Below are 17,621 nucleotides of genomic sequence, written 5' to 3'. Positions count from 1 at the left end.
AGCATGAAAACCATATCTCCTTGCTTTTTTTTTCTTTCACTTCTAGGAATTTATGAGAAGACAGGTAAGTCAAAACTTAGTTGAAGGGTGATTCAGAGCAATGTTTTCAGTATCAAACTGGAAATAACATACATGCCAAAAGGTGATTTAAAGCACTGTTCTTCAATAGCAAGGAACTGGAAGAAATATAAACGTTAAATAGTTAGCTGGCTAAACAAATACTACTTCTATAGAACAATGTAATATAGCTATTAAATGAGATTTATAATCACATGAAAATTTTTATAGTAAATGTGCAAAAAGACACTATATAAAATGACACGTACAGTCTGATTCTATCCTTCTAAATCTTGCCAAAAGGTATTTAATGGGTGATAAAAATTTTAGATGGTATCTGCAATGTGCTTATCAATGGTTTTTCAACTATGATAAGCATGTACTACTTTTGCAATTAAAAAAAAAAAACTGCCAGGTGCAGTGGCTCACGCCTGTAATCCCAACACTTTGGGAGGCGAGGGCAGGTGGATCACCTACCTGAGCCCAGCAGTTCGAGACCAGCCTGGGCAACACGGTGAAACACTGTCTCTACAAAAAGCACAAAAATTAGTCAGGAGTCATGGCACTAGCCTGTAGTCCCAGCTACTCAGGAGGCTGATCACCTGAGCCCTGGGAGGTCGAGGGTGCAGTGAATCATGATTGTGCCACTGAGCTCCAACCTGGGTAACAGAGTGAGACCTTGTCTCAAAACACACACACACACACACACACACACACACACACACACACACAATTCACTGCTACCACCCACTGTAGTTCAGGCTTTTACTGCTCAGCACATACATTTTTCTAATTAAGTTGCATCTGGTCTCCCTACTGCGAATCTCTCTCCAAACTAATCCACTCAACAACTATAACCATTTTCAGACACTGCCAACACTACCACTCCTTTCTTCCCTTTGGCCGGTTATCAACCTCTACTGGGCCTGACATTCAAGTGTCCTCCACAATGTGGCTCCAAACTACTTTTCAATCTCATCTCACTTGTAAGAACTGATACAGTAACAAAATGTAATCTTTGTTACCAGTTTATTAAGGACTTCCTTTGTCTCAAGAAAGCGTAACTGCCTATATGCATCGTTTTAACCATCAGAGTTCTATGAACGCCTCTCTTGACAGTAATTAGTATTAGTATTACATTTCCATTCCATGAATGAGTGAACAGGCACAAAGGGCAACAGAGTGTAAATTCCTCTGTGTTACACACTTTAACGTAAAACTGGTTTAAGGACTCTGGTTTCATCAGTAGCTGCAGCTCTTCCACTAGATGGCACTATTACTCTTTACAAATTCAGTACTTACACAATGCTAAGGATTACTACTGTTCATTTCTTATTCATGTTATTCTCACATATTGTTAGTGTTATTCTCCTACAGAGGGGAAAAAATGCAAGCTGGTAAAATAATTTTACAATTTCAAAATGATAATTTACTCCTTTGTTCAAAATGCTCAACTGCAGCTCTACAAACTGCATGCCTTGAACACACAGCCCACTTAAGACTTTTTAAGTACTGGACTCTGCTAAAATGATTTAACCAATTATGTTGGATATAATTTTATTCAAAATCCTCAAGTGTCTTTCAATCATATTTATTTATTAAAGTATCATTCTTTTCTGATGTAGTTACAAATAAGTTACCAATTTAAAATATATACCTCTTCCAAGTTACATTTCTAATGGCATTCATTTACTTAACACAAACACCTGAGTGCCTACCAGGAGCCAGAAACTACTCTAAGCATTGAGGGCATGGTAATAAGCATGAAAAACAAAACAAGGTTCTTCATCTCATGAAACTCACATCCTAGTGGCAGGTGCACATGAAAACTAAGTATATAAAGTATTAATAGAAATAAATAATATAGAAGAAAAACAAAAACCAAAATGACAATGTAATACAGTTGGGAAGAGGGGGCCAGAGGAATGGGTAGATGGGGCCAAAAGAAAAGGATGTAGGACTCTGAAGACTTGACATAGGAATATAAACCTGAGTGGAAAAGGAACCAGCTAAGGAAACAGCAGGAGGCAAGAGCATTCCAGTCCCTCTCTGTTAACAATCAGCAAAGCAAAGAACTCTGATTTTAGAACATGCTTGATATGCCTGAAAAACAACAGGCCAAGCCAAGGAGATGATACAAGATGAGGTTAAATGGTGTCTGAGTTCAAAATAAGATCCAAAAGTGTAATGGGGACCACTGATTTTTTTTTTTTGAGACAGAGTCTCGCTCTGTCGCCCAGGCTGGAGTGCAGTGGCGCAATCTCGGCTCACTGCAAGCTCCGCCTCCCGGGTTCACACCATTCTCCTGCCTCAGTCTCCCGAGTAGCTGGGACTACAGGAGCCCACCACCACGCCTGGCTAATTTTTTGTATTTTTAGTAGAGACGGGGTTTCACCATGTTAGCCAGGATGGTCTTGATCTCCTGACCTCGTGATCCGCCTGCCTCAGCCTCCCAAAGTGCTGGGATTACAGGCGTGAGCCACTGCGCCTGGCCCATTGATGAGTTTCTGAAGAGCAGTGTGATGGGATCTGATTTCTTAAAAGATCCATATGGTTGCAATGATGTAGGGAGATATGAGAGGGAGCAGGAAGATCATCTTTTAAGCCAGGTAGTACGTGACAACCACTTAGGGCTGGTTTGGCAGCAGTTATGAAACACGTATGTTACAGTTCTACTTAACTAAGACATAAGAAGTCTTCCATTTATATGATAGAGCAAACTCCGTTTATCTGCTCCCTCCCAATAAGTCACTAAAATAATAAAGCAATTTACACAGGCAGAAATCCACCAGGACAGAGGAAAGTGGACCACAGCATACAGATGTCAAGAACCTGTTGGAAGGCCGGATGTGGTGGCTCACGCCTGTAATCTCAGCACTCTGGGAGGCCGAGGCGGGCGGGTCACCTGAGGTCAGGAGTTTGAGACAAGCCTGGCCAACATGGCAAAACCCTGTCTCTACTAAAAACACAAAAATTAGACAGCTGTGATGGCATGCACCTGTAATCCCAGCTACTCAGGAGGCTGAGGCAGGAGAACTGCTTGAACCCATGAAGCAGAGGTTGCAGTGAGCTGAGATCACGCCACTGCAGTCCAGCCTGGGTGAGAGAGTGAGACTCCATCTGAAAGAAGGGGAAGGAGAAAGGGGAAAGGGGAAAGGGGGGAGGGAAGGGGAAAGGGGGGAGGAAGGGGAAAGGGGGGAGGCAAGGGGAAAGGGGGGAGGCAAGGGGAAAGGGGGGAGGCAAGGGGAAAGGGGGAGGCAAGGGGAAAGGGGGAAGGGAAGGGGAAAGGGGGAAGGGAAGGGAAGGGAAGGGAAGGGAAAGGGAAGGGAAGGGAGGGGAAGGGAAGGGAAGGGAAGGGAAGGGAAGGGGAAGGGAAGGGAAGGGAAGGGAAGGGGAAAGGGGGAAGGGAAGGGAAGGGAAGGGAAGGGGAAAGGGGGAAGGGAAGGGAAGGGAAGGGAAAGGGAGAAAGGGAAGGGGAAGGGGAAGGGGAAGGGGAAGGGGAAGGGAAGGGAAGGGAAGGGAAGGGAAGGGAAGGGAAGGGAAGGGAAGGGAAGGGAAGGGAAGGGAAGGGAAGGGAAGGGAAGGGAAGGGAAGGACGAACCTGTTGGAAGATGAGGACAGCTGCAACAGGAAATAATGACCAAAAGTAATGCAATTCATCCTGAGGAATTCTGGATAGATTCCGGACTTTGAAATACCAGGCTCCTTAATATGTTGACAAGGTTGACAAGAAGTATCAACTAAAACTCTTTACACGAATCTGGTAAAACCCTTATCCCATAGAACTAAAAGATGGAAGATAAGAAACTCAGCAAAAGAGTGTGTGCATCTAGGGACCCAAAGCACAGTGCTAAGAGATAAAAGCACTGTTCTAAGGGAAACAGATGTCCTATGTTATCTAACCAGCAAATCTGGGGTGTTTTCCTCTGGAGAAAAATGAATGGCCTTGGACAGAAGACTTATAGATAATATTCAGAAATCATCAAAGAAGGCAATAAGACTGGTAACAGGATCAAGTCTTTAACATGAATCAGCAATTTCATCTTTAGAAATTTATCAGATTAACGGATCAGTATGTGAGTGAAAAGTTAACTGAAGAGATGTTCTCTAAAATTCTGTTAAGAATATAAAAGCAATAAAAATAGTCTGAGCAACACGGCAAAACCTCATCTCTGCAAAAAATAAAAAACTGGCCAGGCATGGTGAGGTACACTTGTAGTCCTAGCTACTTGAGAGGCTGAGGCAGGAGGCGTGTGAGGTTACAGTGAGCTATGATCTTGCCACTGTACTCCAGTGTGGATGACAAAGTGAGATCCTTTCTATTAAAAAAAAAAAAAGTAACAGAGAACAGAGCAGTTAAATAAATTATGATACATCCATATATTAAAAGGAAAACAATGACATGTAAGATGCATATAATGTATTACATGAAAAGGAAAGGACAGAAAATACAGAGCCCATAAACAGGGCTAAGTCTTTTGCTTAAGTAACTTTTTCCCTTTGATGGAAATAATTACTTGTATTATCAACAACTAAAAGATTACGCAATTCCTGAAAAAACTCAGTTAAACATAAAATATTTTAGGACAATATATAGACCTCAAAAATGTAAATCAAGAAACTAGTCACATACTTCTTTGAAACATCCACAGAGCTGCATCTTACCAAATTCTAAATTTAAATCAAATACAGGCATACCTCGTTTTATCATGCTTCATTTTAATACACTTTCAAGATACTGTGTTTTCTTATAAGCTGAGTTTGTGGCAACCTGGCACCAAACAAGTCTAGAGTTACCATTTTCCCAACAGCATGTGCTCACTTAAGTGTCTGCCAAATTTTGGTATTTCTTGTGCTATTTCAAACTTCTTCACTATTCTTATGCATTATGGTCATCTGTGATGAGTGATTTAAGACAGCAAACTTAATCCACACACATTGTGTTCTCACTGCTCCACTGACTGGCTGTCCCTGTCTCTCCCTCCCTATTTGCTGAGACACAATACTTGAATTGGGCCAATTAAGAATCATACCATGGCCTCTAAGTGTTCAAGTGAAAGAATCATAGGTCTCTCACTTTAAATCAAAAGCCAGAAGTGACGAAGTTTAGTGAAGAAGGCATGTATGTCAAAAGCCAAGACAGGCCAAAAGTTAGGCCACTTGCACCAATTAGCCAAGTTGTGAATGCAAAGGCAAAGTTCTCGAAAGAAACTAAAATCGTCACTCCAGGCCAGGTGTGGTGGCTCATGTCTGTAATCTTAGCACTTTGGGAGGCTGAGGCAGGAGGACTGTTTTGAGTCCAGAAGGTCAAGACCAGCCTGGGCAACATAGTGAGACCTTGTCTCTACAAAAAAATTTAAAAATTAGCCAGGCATGATGTCGCATACCTCTACTTCCAGCTACTCAGGAGGCTGAAGTGGAAGGACTGCTAGAGCCCAGGAGGTTGAAGTTGCAGTGAGCTGTGATCAAGCCACTGCACTCAAGCCTGGACAAGAGTGACACAATACCTCAAAAAAAGGTGGGGGGCTACTCTAGTGTACACACAAATAAGAAAGCTAAACAGCCTTACTGGTGACATGTAGAAAGTTTCAGTAGTCTGGATAGAAGATCAAACCAGCCACATTCCCTTAAACCAAAGCCTAATCCACAGCAAGGCCTGAACGCTCTTCAATTCTATGAAGCCTGAGGGAGGTAAAGAAGCTACAGAAGCAAAGTTTGAAAGTAGCAGAGGTTGGTTTATGGGGTTTATGGAAAGAAGTTGTCTCCATTAACTTCAAAGTGCAAAGTGAAGCAGCAAGGGCTGATCTAAAAACTGCAGCAAGTTACCCAGAGGCTCTAGCTAAGGTCGTTGATGACGGTGGCTACACTAAACAACAGATTTTCCACGTAGAAAAAAGAGCCTGGTACTGGAAGATGCCGTCCGGGACTTTCATAGCTAGACAGAAATAAATGCCTGCCTTCAAAGCTTCAACAAAAGCTGGCCCTCATTAGGAGCTAAAGTAGCTGATGACTTTAAGTAGAGGCCAATGTTCATTTACCATTCTGAAAATTCTAGAGTCCTTAAGAATTATGCTAAATTTACTCTGCCTGTGCTCTATAAATGAAACAAGTATGGATGACAATACATCTATTTACAGCACAGTTTACTGAGTATTTTGAGCCAACTGTTGAGACCTGCAAAATATTACTATTGGCCAGATGTAGTGATCCCCACCTGTAGTCACAGCACTTTGGGAGGCCAAGGTGGGAGGACTGCTTGACCCAAGAGTTCAAGACTAGCCTGGGCAACATAGCGAGAACTCTTCTTTACAAAACATTTAAAAATTAGCCAGGCATGGTGGCACACACCTGCAGTCCTAGCTACTTGGGAGGCTGAAGCAGGAAGATAACTTGTACTCATGATTTCGAGGTTACAGTGAGCTGTGATTGCATGACTACTCCAGCCTGGGTGACAGAACAAGAGACTGTCTCCAAAATAACAATAAAAAATTACTATTGACAACATACCTGGTCACCCAAGAGCTCTGATGAAGATGTACAATGTGACTAGTGTTCATGCCTGCTAACACATGTGTTCTGCCACTTATAGATAAAAGAGCAATTTCGACATTCAAGTCTCACTATTTAAGAAATACATTTCGTAAGGCTATATAGCTGCAATAGTGATTCCTGTGAAGAATATGGGCAAAGTAAACTGAAAACTTTCAGAAAATGATTCACAATTCTAGATGGCATTAAAAACATTCATGATTCATGGGAGGAGATAAAATATCAACATTAACAGGAGTTTGGAAGAAGTTTATTCCAATTCTCATGGCTGACTTTGTGGGGTTCAAGACTTCAGTGGTGGAAATAACTGTAGATCTGCTGCAAATAGCAAGAGAAGGAGAAACAGAAGTGGAGCCTGAAGATGTGACTGAATTGCTCCAATCTCATAAAACTTGTTGATGAGGAGTTGCTTCTTATGGATGAGCAAATAAAGTGGTTTCCTAAGATGGAATCTACTCCCAGTGGAGGTGAAATGACAACAAAGGATTTACTTGATAAAGCAGTAGCAGGGCTTGAGAAAATTGATTCTAATTTTGAAAGCAGTTCTGCTGTAGGCAAAATGCTATCAAATGTACTGCATCCTACAGAGAAACCTTTCAAGAAAGAAGTCAACTGATGCAGCAAACTTTTATCACTGTGTTAATAAATTGCCACAGCCACATCCTTCAGCAATCACCACCCTAATCAGTCAACAGCCATCAATATCAAGGCAAGACCCTCCATCAGCAAAGAGTATGACTAACAGAAGGCTCAGATGATTAGTATTTTTTAGCAATGAAGTATTTTTAACTTCATTTTTTATACGTAATCCTAATGCACACTTAGACAACAGTGAAGTGTAAACATAACTTTTGTATGTACTAGGAAACAATGTCAGAATCAAAATGTCATTTTAATTATCCTATTCATGTATGCCTTCTAAGATAATAAGCTAACTAAAAAACAGTTTATGCAATACTTTCAACTTCACAATGGTAAAATGATTCCTATAGCAATCCCTAAAATAAATATTATAAATGTAAACTAAAGTTATCAATAGTCTATTTTAACAGTCATCGTGTGTGTGTGTGTGTGTGTGTGTGTGTGTGTGTGTGTGTGTGTGTGAGACAGAGTCTTGCTGTCGCCCAGTCTGGAGGGCAGTGGTGTGATCTCAGCTCACTGCAACCTCCACCTCCCAGGTTCAAGTGATCCTCCTGCCTCAGCCTCCCAAGTAGCTGGGACTGCAGGCACCCACCACCACACCTGGTTAATTTTTTTTTTTTTTTTAGTAGAGGTGGGGTTTCACCACGTCAGCCAGGCTCTGGTCTTGAACTCCTGACCTCAAGCAATTCACCCAGCTCAGCTTCCCAAAGTGCTGAGATTGCAGGCGTGAACCACCACACCTGGCCCAACAGTTATCTGCTTCTGCTTAGTAACTAACTATAGTCAGAAGTTTCAAAAATAATGATTAATGATTTCTTAAAACACACATTTTAAACCACTTCATGTTTTCATTCATTACACACGCTTTAATAATGGCTTCCTTAAGAAATATGAAATGGCCAATTCCTGAACTGATACTTTAAATTTATGTTCCATTTTCAAAAAAGCAGCAACTAATGACACATCAGTATCTGGTCAATCACTGTTAATGTTCAAAGATACACAATAGATGAAAATTATTTGACAGTATCACAGCTGATTCAGAAAATATAAATCTTCACCTCTCAGTCTCAACTTCAAAGTGATGCCACCTACTTGGTACAAAAAAGTCTAAATATCTCAAATCATTTCCACATCTTCTACAAAGGAATAACATAGTTCTAAGTGATAATTTACAAAGAGTTCTGTGGAATAACTTTCAAGTTTATTTCTGTACTTGTAAAGAGTATTTCTTTACTTGTTAAAAAAACAGCTGAACATAATTGAGGTGATTTCTTCTTTATAATATAAAATACAGTTATACAGAAGAACAACAAAAAAAGTTCCTAGAAGGCTTTATTTCAAGACAGTGATTACCTCTGAGAAGAGAGGGAGCAGAAAAAGTTGGAAATATAGGGCTTTAGCATTTGCTGTAATCTTAAGATTTAAGTAAAAACAGGAAGCAATGTGTCTTTTTGATGAAGTGCACTGGCTCTGGAGGCAGATTCTCTGGGTTCCAAACAACTCACTAGCTCTTCGTGAAGGCAAGTTACTTAATCTCCCTGTGCCTCAGTTCTGTATCTATCAAATGTGGATAATACACCCTGCTGTGTAAGATTAAATGAGTTGCTTATGTGAAGTGCCTAGAATAGTACCTGACACATGAATGTTAGCATTATTATTATCATCAGCCTCATAATCTATGACTATCAATTATGAAATGTGGCTGGAAGGCACTGGGGAAAGAGGTGGTTGTGGGGAGTGGCATCTGATCTATTTTCTACAGTTACACTTCAAATATAAATTCTATTTTTGTAAACAGTGACAAATGACCATCATCATAAGTGAGAAAGTATAAAGCAGAATAAAGTTACAGTCTTCTCTTCAATTTTCAAAAACATGAGACAATACAGACTTCAGGGTTTGATATTTATTTTTAGCAGGAAGAATATACTAATGGTGACGACATCGTTAGAAGATACGCCCATGTCCAATATCTGCAACAGAAGCTCAATAGAAGTTAAAGAAACCATACTAAAGGACTAAAGACAAAAATTGTATGACATTACTTACCCTTAATTCTGTGGACAATAAAACAAGTAACACTATGTTTAAGATTGAGGTTTCATCACAAGGTGAAATACTGGCAAGTTAATTATCAAATTCATCTTTTAAAAAAAAAAAAAAAAACCATCTTTTCCTTTCCACGTAGAAGTGGGCAACCTCTTCAAAGGTAGAGCATAGTGCCCGCCAACAATCATCATCTGAGGGTATTTATACGAGCAAAGAAGTAAATTCAAAAGGGGTAGTGCTAACTTGAGAGCTGGGAATTTGAAGTGGGAATAATTAAGTAGCAGCTCCCATGGGTAGCAATGACAATCTAATCTAAGCACCATTTTTGGCACAATTAGAGACTGCTGAATCAATAACTAAACACTAATAAAAATAACTTAATGGGGTAGTACCATGACATTCCTACAAATTTATAGTGAGCTTTCTGTAAATAAAGGGACTCAAATTAGAAATTCTCCTACATATTATTACAATAAGAATTTGCCACAGCAATACAATTTAAACAAGAACTCATCAACTGAAAGATTTTTTTACATAAAACCAAATCTGGCTCATGTATCCCTAACAATTGCTACTCTAATCAAAGGAAATATGAGCATTTTTTTAAATCACCTCCTGCACTCCCAGATTTCTCATTAGTGGTATTAATTATTACTTAATTTACAGGAGCAATGAATTTCTACCCCAAGGGTGTGAGCCGGGAGTGGGGCTGGGAACATGTAAGCATTAGAATTGGCGGGTGGAATTAAGGGAGTAATTTAAAGACTTAATGGTATACCTAAAAGACTACATCTTCTCAAAACAGAAACTAAATAAATCCTACTACAAGTTACTGCCACCTGCCATTTTCCTATTATTTCTGTGGTAGAATAGGGTTAAACTGGTAAGATAAATTATAGTTGCATGGAATTTCACAAGAATAATTTTTAAATGCAATCAATTTTGCTAATTCCAAATTTCTACGTTTACTTGCAAGGTTAATTTGGTTCAAGTAGAAGAAAAACCATTAATACAAGGAGACGCTTACCTGGGCTACTGCCTAAAAAGATCTATGTTAAAAAATGCAAAATGTGCACATAGATTAAAATATTAAAAAATTCCTAACAAAAAGAGAATTAAATAAATAAGCACTAAAGAAGAAAAAGGTTACGCACTTCCAATTTATGCTCTTTCTCTGCAAGGGCTTCCTTTTGACAACGAAGAAAATCTGCTAACATTCGAGTGAGTTGCTTTCTATCATCTATTTCTGCCGCCAATCTGCCATTGTAATCTGCCAGCAACATACACGCATCCTCTACCATTTTGGAAAGTCTTTCTCCAGATTCTTTATCTAAGAAAAGCACGGAATAATAAAATATTATACAACAAAAACAATGACATATGCTGTTCTCTCATCCCAACTCCCAAAAAAGTTCTGGATCACATTTTCTTTTCTTACCTGTTATTTTATCTAATAGAGACACTTCTTGGACTTCAACAGGTAAAGAAGCTATCCTCTGATGAACTGCTGCATCGCCTGAGGCTGCATTTTCTAGATCTTGTAATGCTCTAACGAGATCTAGAGTCTAAAAAGTACACAACTTCAGAACCAAAATAAATTGAGCTTAAACAAGTGCAGAAGACTTTAATTTCATATTCTTTCATCCCTATGGGCTATTTACTAGTACAAAGCTTCTAATATAAACTGCTTTTGAAGACAATCAATTTCTTTTATATATTAAGAAAAAAGGAGGCTATACTATGTTAGGTGTTGAAAATATAAACAAGACAAGGCCCTAGACCTTGAAGAGAGCTTACTCCAGTGGTGGAGACAGAGTGTAGTAATAATTATCCGAGTACTAAAATGAAGTAAGTAACTGATTTATATGGCAAATGCATCAGTGGTGAAAGAGAAGGTAGGCTATAACATCAACCTAGAGAATACAAGTTTTATGTATGATATATTCATTACATTATCATTGTACACTAGAAGATTTTTTTAGTATTAAATTGGATATTACGGAAAGAGGGTTACAAATCATCTACTACAACACAGAAGAGTCTCCCAGATTTCATTTCTAAATGCTGTAATTAAAGCCCAAGAGAAATGTAGTTCTAGAATATGTTCAGATACGATTATCTTCAAGTATCCTATGGCTTGTTAATAAGATCATTAAAATATTTCAAAATTTCAAAATTCCATAATCTGATGACTAATACATATTGCTTAACCAGTATTGAAACTATTTTATCATTAAAATATTTTACTTCCACTGTTTTCATACAAGCTATAATTAGGAGGGAAGCGCAACTCTTTGCTGGTGATTTCACAATTCATAATGTCTATAAAGTTATTCCAAAGAAAAACAATTAAATTTTATTTTTACTAGTTTCCATTCTCCAGCCCATCTTTTTCATCTTTCTTTCTTAATTTCTAATACTAGATTCAGAAACACTAGGAAATTACACATATGCTTTAAAAAATATAGGATATTAGTAATTCGGTGTATATATTAAGATTTTTAAACTATTCCCTTGAAAAAAATGGCAGCACATAACAAATGATCAAATGAAACTAATAAGAAATATACTATCCTACGTGTGCTCACTCATTAGAAGTGTTTAAAATTTCAGTATTTTAAAAAATAATTTCGTTGTAAGATATATCCCCTCTACAATTAAGGTGTGCTTAAGAGTAACAACAATTACCAGAAAGCTTGTTTCTCATGTTGCCACAACTAACTAATATATTATTTTTAAAATCATTCTTAGAAAATTCTAATTGTCTGGAGTTCTAAGAAGAAATCTGGCTTTTACTGTCTTGGCAATGCATTGATGCTTTAATTACAACCTGATCTCATCACACCTTCACAGTCCTACATGAGTACATTCTAAGTTCCCAATGCCTGATCAAGCATCAGATAAGAAAGCAAAGTTGTCTGAAACAACACTAAGCCTAGTACTTCCTACCAGAGTAGAATGAAATGAGTTTAACGGAAACCTACAAAGAGATTTTAGCCATTCTTATAAAGAATAACACACACACAAAAATGAAGACCACAAAGCTGAACCATTGATAATTAAGCAGCACAACTAATCTAAAAAACGGTCATTATAAAACAAAGAGCAACAGCATTTTACACAAGTACTAGAGAAGAGGCAGATGATTACTTAAAAATACTCATAAGATATGCAACTGTGGTTACCCTTTCATCAGGGAGAGCGGAAGGAGGCCAGATCCTTTATCTAGAACTCAGGTAAAACACTGTTCATGCAATCATGAGGCTCTTAGCCAAAAACGATTTTCTGTCATGGGTTATTACCAAATACGAAGAGACATAAATCTTAGTGTTTGGTTGTTCCAAATGTTACGTTCTTATCACTTTTCTATTCAAGCTCTTGTCCATAGTGGCCAGTGGGCTTCAGCATTCCTATCACTGAATAAACAGGTAGGGTGACTCAAGTGTGGCCTTGGTCTGATTCCTTCTGCTTCTCCAGTACTGAGGCTAATATAAATCCACAGTTACAGGTAGTAATTGATTGTATTTTTCTTTCACCTTCATGGAGGAAAGAGCTCCTCCCAGCCTCTGATTTTATTCAGTGAATTTGGGTCCAGTCCTCTAACTCCCACGGAGCACTGTGAGTTCCTGTTGCCCTTGTGAGTTCCTGTGACCTTAGAGGATACTAATTTCTGGCAACCCCATGTCTGCTTCTGGACCAGGGCTCAGCAGGAGCCAGGTTTTGTCTCACCTATGAAGTTAGGTGTACAATTTCTAGCCCATGGAAATACATTCGCCTTGTTTTAAGAGTATGGTTATGTCTTCATTTTCTCATTTTACACTTTATCTGTCCCCCCTACATGTTTGAAACATAGAGGAAGCTTAAGACTCAATGCCCACTTAATTAAAAAAAAAAAAAAAAGTCTTTCTGGAATTAATCTGATGGTTAAGGAATACCATACCATACCAATGTGGGAGGACACAGAGTATTAAGATAATAATTCTAACTTATTTTTCCACAGAACTACATAGTTCTATATAGTTACATAGAAATGTATGAACACATATATATCACTCTAACGCTACTTTTTTGTTTTTGTTTTTGAGACGGAGTCTCGCTCTGTCGCCCAGGCTGGAGTGCAGTGGTGCGATCTCGGCTCACTGCAAGCTCCGCCTCCCGAGTAGCTGGGACTACAGGTGCCCGCCACCACGCCCGGCTAAGTTTTTGTATTTTTTAGTAGAGACGGGGTTTCACCGTATTAGCCAGGATGGTCTCGATCTCCTGACCTCGTGATCCGCCCACCTCGGCCTCCCAAAGTGCTGGGATTACAGGCGTAAGCCATTGCGCCCGGCCACTCTAACACTACTTTTTACATTTAAAAACAAAAATACTTAAAGGGGCAGTGTTTATGTCCAAGAATGAAAATTTTAGTGTATTTAAATCATACATGGGCTGGGCACAGTGGCTCATGCCTATAATCCCAGCACTTTGGGAGGCCAAGGCTGGGGGATCGCTTGAGGCCAGGAGTTCAAGACCAGCCTGGCCAACATGGTGAAACCCCATCTCTATTAAAAACACAAAAATTAGCTGGGCTTGGTGGCCCGTGCCTGTAATCTCAGCTGTTTGGAAGGCTGAGGCAGGAGAATCGCTTGAACCCAGGAGGCGGAGGTTGCAGTGAGCCAAGATAGTGCCACTGCACTCCAGCCCTGGGGACAGAGTGAAACTCCATCTCAAAAAAAAAAAAAAAACCATATAACAAAATAGGCATGTTTTATTTTAAAAAGTTTAAATAGCTGAAATCTCACATCTAACCATATTTGGCAATTAAAAAATCCTCTTTCTATGCAAAATATGATTTATATGCAAAATATATAATATACAACATACTACAATTAACATAAGCAATTTGTTAATGAGGAAGAGATATTCATGTGGCTTCTTTCTTGTACCCAAAAGTATAATAGAAATCAATTTACAGAAGTGAAATGAAATTAATAAAGCTTGGTGGCAACATGAAGTAAAAGTTTGTAACTCTTTTAACAGGGTAAAATTTCTACCTGTGGTGGTTCACTTGGAGATCCCAGAGAGGAACAGTTTTCATTTTCATCCACCTTTATCTGTTCATAAGTTCGCTTCCTAGGCTTCTTATCGCCATCTGAAATGAAAGAACATTTAAGTTTTAATAAAAGAATACATTTTAACGAAGAGATCGAGATAAGAGATCAGGATTCTACACTTACACAGAGCTTGTTTAAGTTGTTCTAATACATCATTTTCATAAACAGACCTTTCTTCCCAAATAGATAATACTCTTCCAAGGTGCTTCTTACAACTTTCATCAGTTTCACTAAAAAAAAAAACCAAAAGAAAGATGTTAGCAGTAAAAATGCATAGTGCTATTGAAAAGGTAATGGTAACTTTAAATATAATCAGACATTCATTCCCTGGAAAAAACTGTCCAAACGTATACTTAGCATCACTATGTGGCCAGCAGCTCAAAAGTGAAGTGATCTAGACACACTGCTTGCTTCTAGTAAACATTTTATAAACATACTATTACACAACCAAAAAAAAGTTTAAACTGTAAAAGTTTTAGTACTGGCTACTAGGGATTTCCTATCCTAATGGGGGCTGGACATGGGGCTAAGGAAGATTTCTAATAGGTTATTTTTTAATTTATTCAACAAATACTTATTGATCCAGTTACTATCTTTGACATGGAGATACAAATGCAGCTTATGGCAGCTGTTATTTATAAGTATCACAAAAGAGAACAAAGTGCTTAAGACAGACCTGGCCCAGTTTAAGAGATATCCGGAAGAGTATTTAAGGAAATGAGATTTAATTTGAGATCTTAAGACTAGACATATGGGGAAATGAAAAACAGACTACTCTCAACTGTTTCCTACCTCCTTCATTGCTATCACTGTAGACTGAAACACTATTATCTCTTGCCTGGAATTTTGTAAAAGTCTTTTCACGCTCTCCCAGCCTCTACTCTTTTACTCTATTCTGTACAAAGCATCTTAATAATGTAAATCAGATTATACAGCTGTTGATCCTCCAAGAGCTACCAATCACATTAAGAATAAAACCAAAATCCTTACTCTGGGCCACAAGGCCCACATGCTCTGCTTTCTGGCAATCCCTCAGTACACACTCCCTAATACCTAATACCATACAAATCTCCTTGCTAAGGTCCTCAAACATGTCCAGCAATATAGCTATCTCATTTTTTCAGCCACATGTTCTCTCTACCTAGAATCCTTTCTGCCTAGTCCAATGACTCACTTCATCCCTTTCTTTAGTCTTTGTTCAAATGTCACCTTCCCCAAATAGTTGTTCTTTATCTTATCACATAACTGAGCACCCTCATACCATCTAGTTCCTTCCCAGCTTTGTATTTCTTGCTAGCATCTGTCATCTGACATTATGCATTCACTTGTCTATCTACTTATTACCTTTGTCATCCAGTGAAATGTAGGCTCCGGTAGAACAAAACTTTGTCTTGGTCACTACTACTCAGGGTTTTGCACATAGTAGGCAGCCAATAAATATTTTACTGAATTCTAGGGAGGGGCAACATATATAGAAGACTTAAGGCTGAAAGAACTAAAAAAGGTTAATTTAGCTTAAACTGCAGACTATAGACTGTGTGGAATAAATGTGAGACAGTAGTCTGGGGAGATAGGCAGTGCCACAAAGGAACATCTTAAGTCTTGCTCAGGACTTTAGACTTCATCTCTAAAACAAATGGGAACCACTCAAATGCAAGGAAGTATTATGACCAGCTCTGCAACTCTGTCTACTTTTCTAAAGAAATTAAACAATACTAAAGGGCACTGAAATTATACCGAAAAGACATTATGGTAACTAAAAGGGAAGGAAATCCAAAGAACCGAGTCAATGTGTACTATATGAGATATGGGGACTGAAGGAGAAAGAAAAGTTTAAAGATAACACAATTTCTTGCATAGGCATCTGGATAGATCGAGTTGCCATTCACAGAGTATAAAACCTACGTGAGGGACAAGTACGGCGGGAAGCAAGGACATAATGAGTTCTGTATCAGACACGGTGAGTATGAAATGTTTGAGATGCATACAAGTAAAAATGTCAAAAGGCAATTGGGCACACAGGTTTGGAACAAAAAGAAATCTGGACTGGAGCATAAAACTGTAAGTCATTACAGTGTGGAGAATAACTAAATACATGCGATGTACAAAATTACCCAGAGGGCAAGTAAAGAATAGAAACAGGCCGGACATGGTGGCTCACGTTTGTAATCCCAGCACTTTGGGAGGCCGAGGCAGGTGGATCACGAGGTCAGGAGTTCAAGACCAGCCTGGCCAAGATGGTGAAACCTTGTCTCTACTAAAAACACAAAAATTAAGCCGGGCATGGTGGCAGGCACCTGTAATTCCAGCTACTTGGGAGGCTGAGGTAGGAGAATCGCTTGAACCCAGGCGGCAGAGGTTGCAGTGAGCTGAGATTGCACCACTGTACTCCAGCCTGGGTGAGAGTGAGACTCTGTCTCAAAAAAAAAAAAAAAAAAAAAAAAAAAGAATAGAAACAGTACTAAGTGTATATGGAAATATTCGTTACAAGATTGATAGCTTTATAAACACACAAATTTTTACTTCAATACCTTCATTCATTTTTAATGAAGTTCATTCCAGTATAGCAGTTGGTTCTGGTCTCTTAAAGGAAAGCTGTAATTCAAGTACTCCGAAGGCCCACCTTAGCAACAGTTCAAAAAATATTTTTCCTTCACAGAAGGCATTTAATACATTTATAAATGCCATTTAGAGGAAGTCTTTTCAAATAAAAGCATGAAAACACTATATTCCCTACTTTTTAATAGCTTAAGGCAAATTTTAGCAAAAGGACATATGGTACACTTAAAACAGATTATGTAATACCCAAAACAATGATCATACCTTGAAACATGCTTAAAAGCCTCCACTATAACTGGTGCAAAATCTTTTGTAAACTCTGGCCCCTTCCTCTTGCTGTTCTGTATGACATCATTGGCTAGGTAGAGAAAAGTAAGCTTCCTGTTTGGTTTGGCTGAAAAATAAGAAAAAGTTAAAAATCTACTTAAAATATCTTTACTTGGTCAAACTTTCTCAATACCTGAATTAAGCATTTTGAGAACTAAAATAACCCTACTAACCTTTATGTATCATTTCAACCCTAGTCTCTCATTTTACTACCAAACTAACCAGTCACTGCTGCTAAAATCGCTGGAACAACTAATGTCTATGTAAAAATGCATCTCGGTGACTCTATCCTGTATTAAATTTTAGTAAAACCATTACAAACTGTATGAAATATAGTCA

At 38.6% G+C, this 17,621-nt stretch overlaps 1 protein-coding gene across 1 annotated transcript in view; it reads right to left on the bottom strand.

Annotated features, from left to right (window-relative positions):
- The window catches only part of RPRD1A (regulation of nuclear pre-mRNA domain containing 1A), a 78,451-nt gene that overhangs the window by 27,953 nt on the left and 32,877 nt on the right, over positions 1 to 17,621 (bottom strand). The window contains exons 2-6 of the mRNA XM_030810564.1: positions 17,220 to 17,349; positions 14,520 to 14,626; positions 14,337 to 14,434; positions 10,739 to 10,865; positions 10,455 to 10,630 (exon numbers count right to left, since the gene is read on the bottom strand). Of these exons, the coding sequence (XP_030666424.1) occupies positions 10,455 to 10,630; positions 10,739 to 10,865; positions 14,337 to 14,434; positions 14,520 to 14,626; positions 17,220 to 17,349 (638 nt within the window). The remainder of the gene's footprint in view (positions 1 to 10,454; positions 10,631 to 10,738; positions 10,866 to 14,336; positions 14,435 to 14,519; positions 14,627 to 17,219; positions 17,350 to 17,621) is intronic.

Source organism: Nomascus leucogenys, chromosome 4 (assembly GCF_006542625.1).
Source record: "Nomascus leucogenys isolate Asia chromosome 4, Asia_NLE_v1, whole genome shotgun sequence".
Lineage (NCBI taxonomy): Eukaryota > Metazoa > Chordata > Mammalia > Primates > Hylobatidae > Nomascus > Nomascus leucogenys.
Note: the sequence above shows the minus strand (reverse complement) of the source record. Positions and strands in the feature narration are given on the sequence as shown.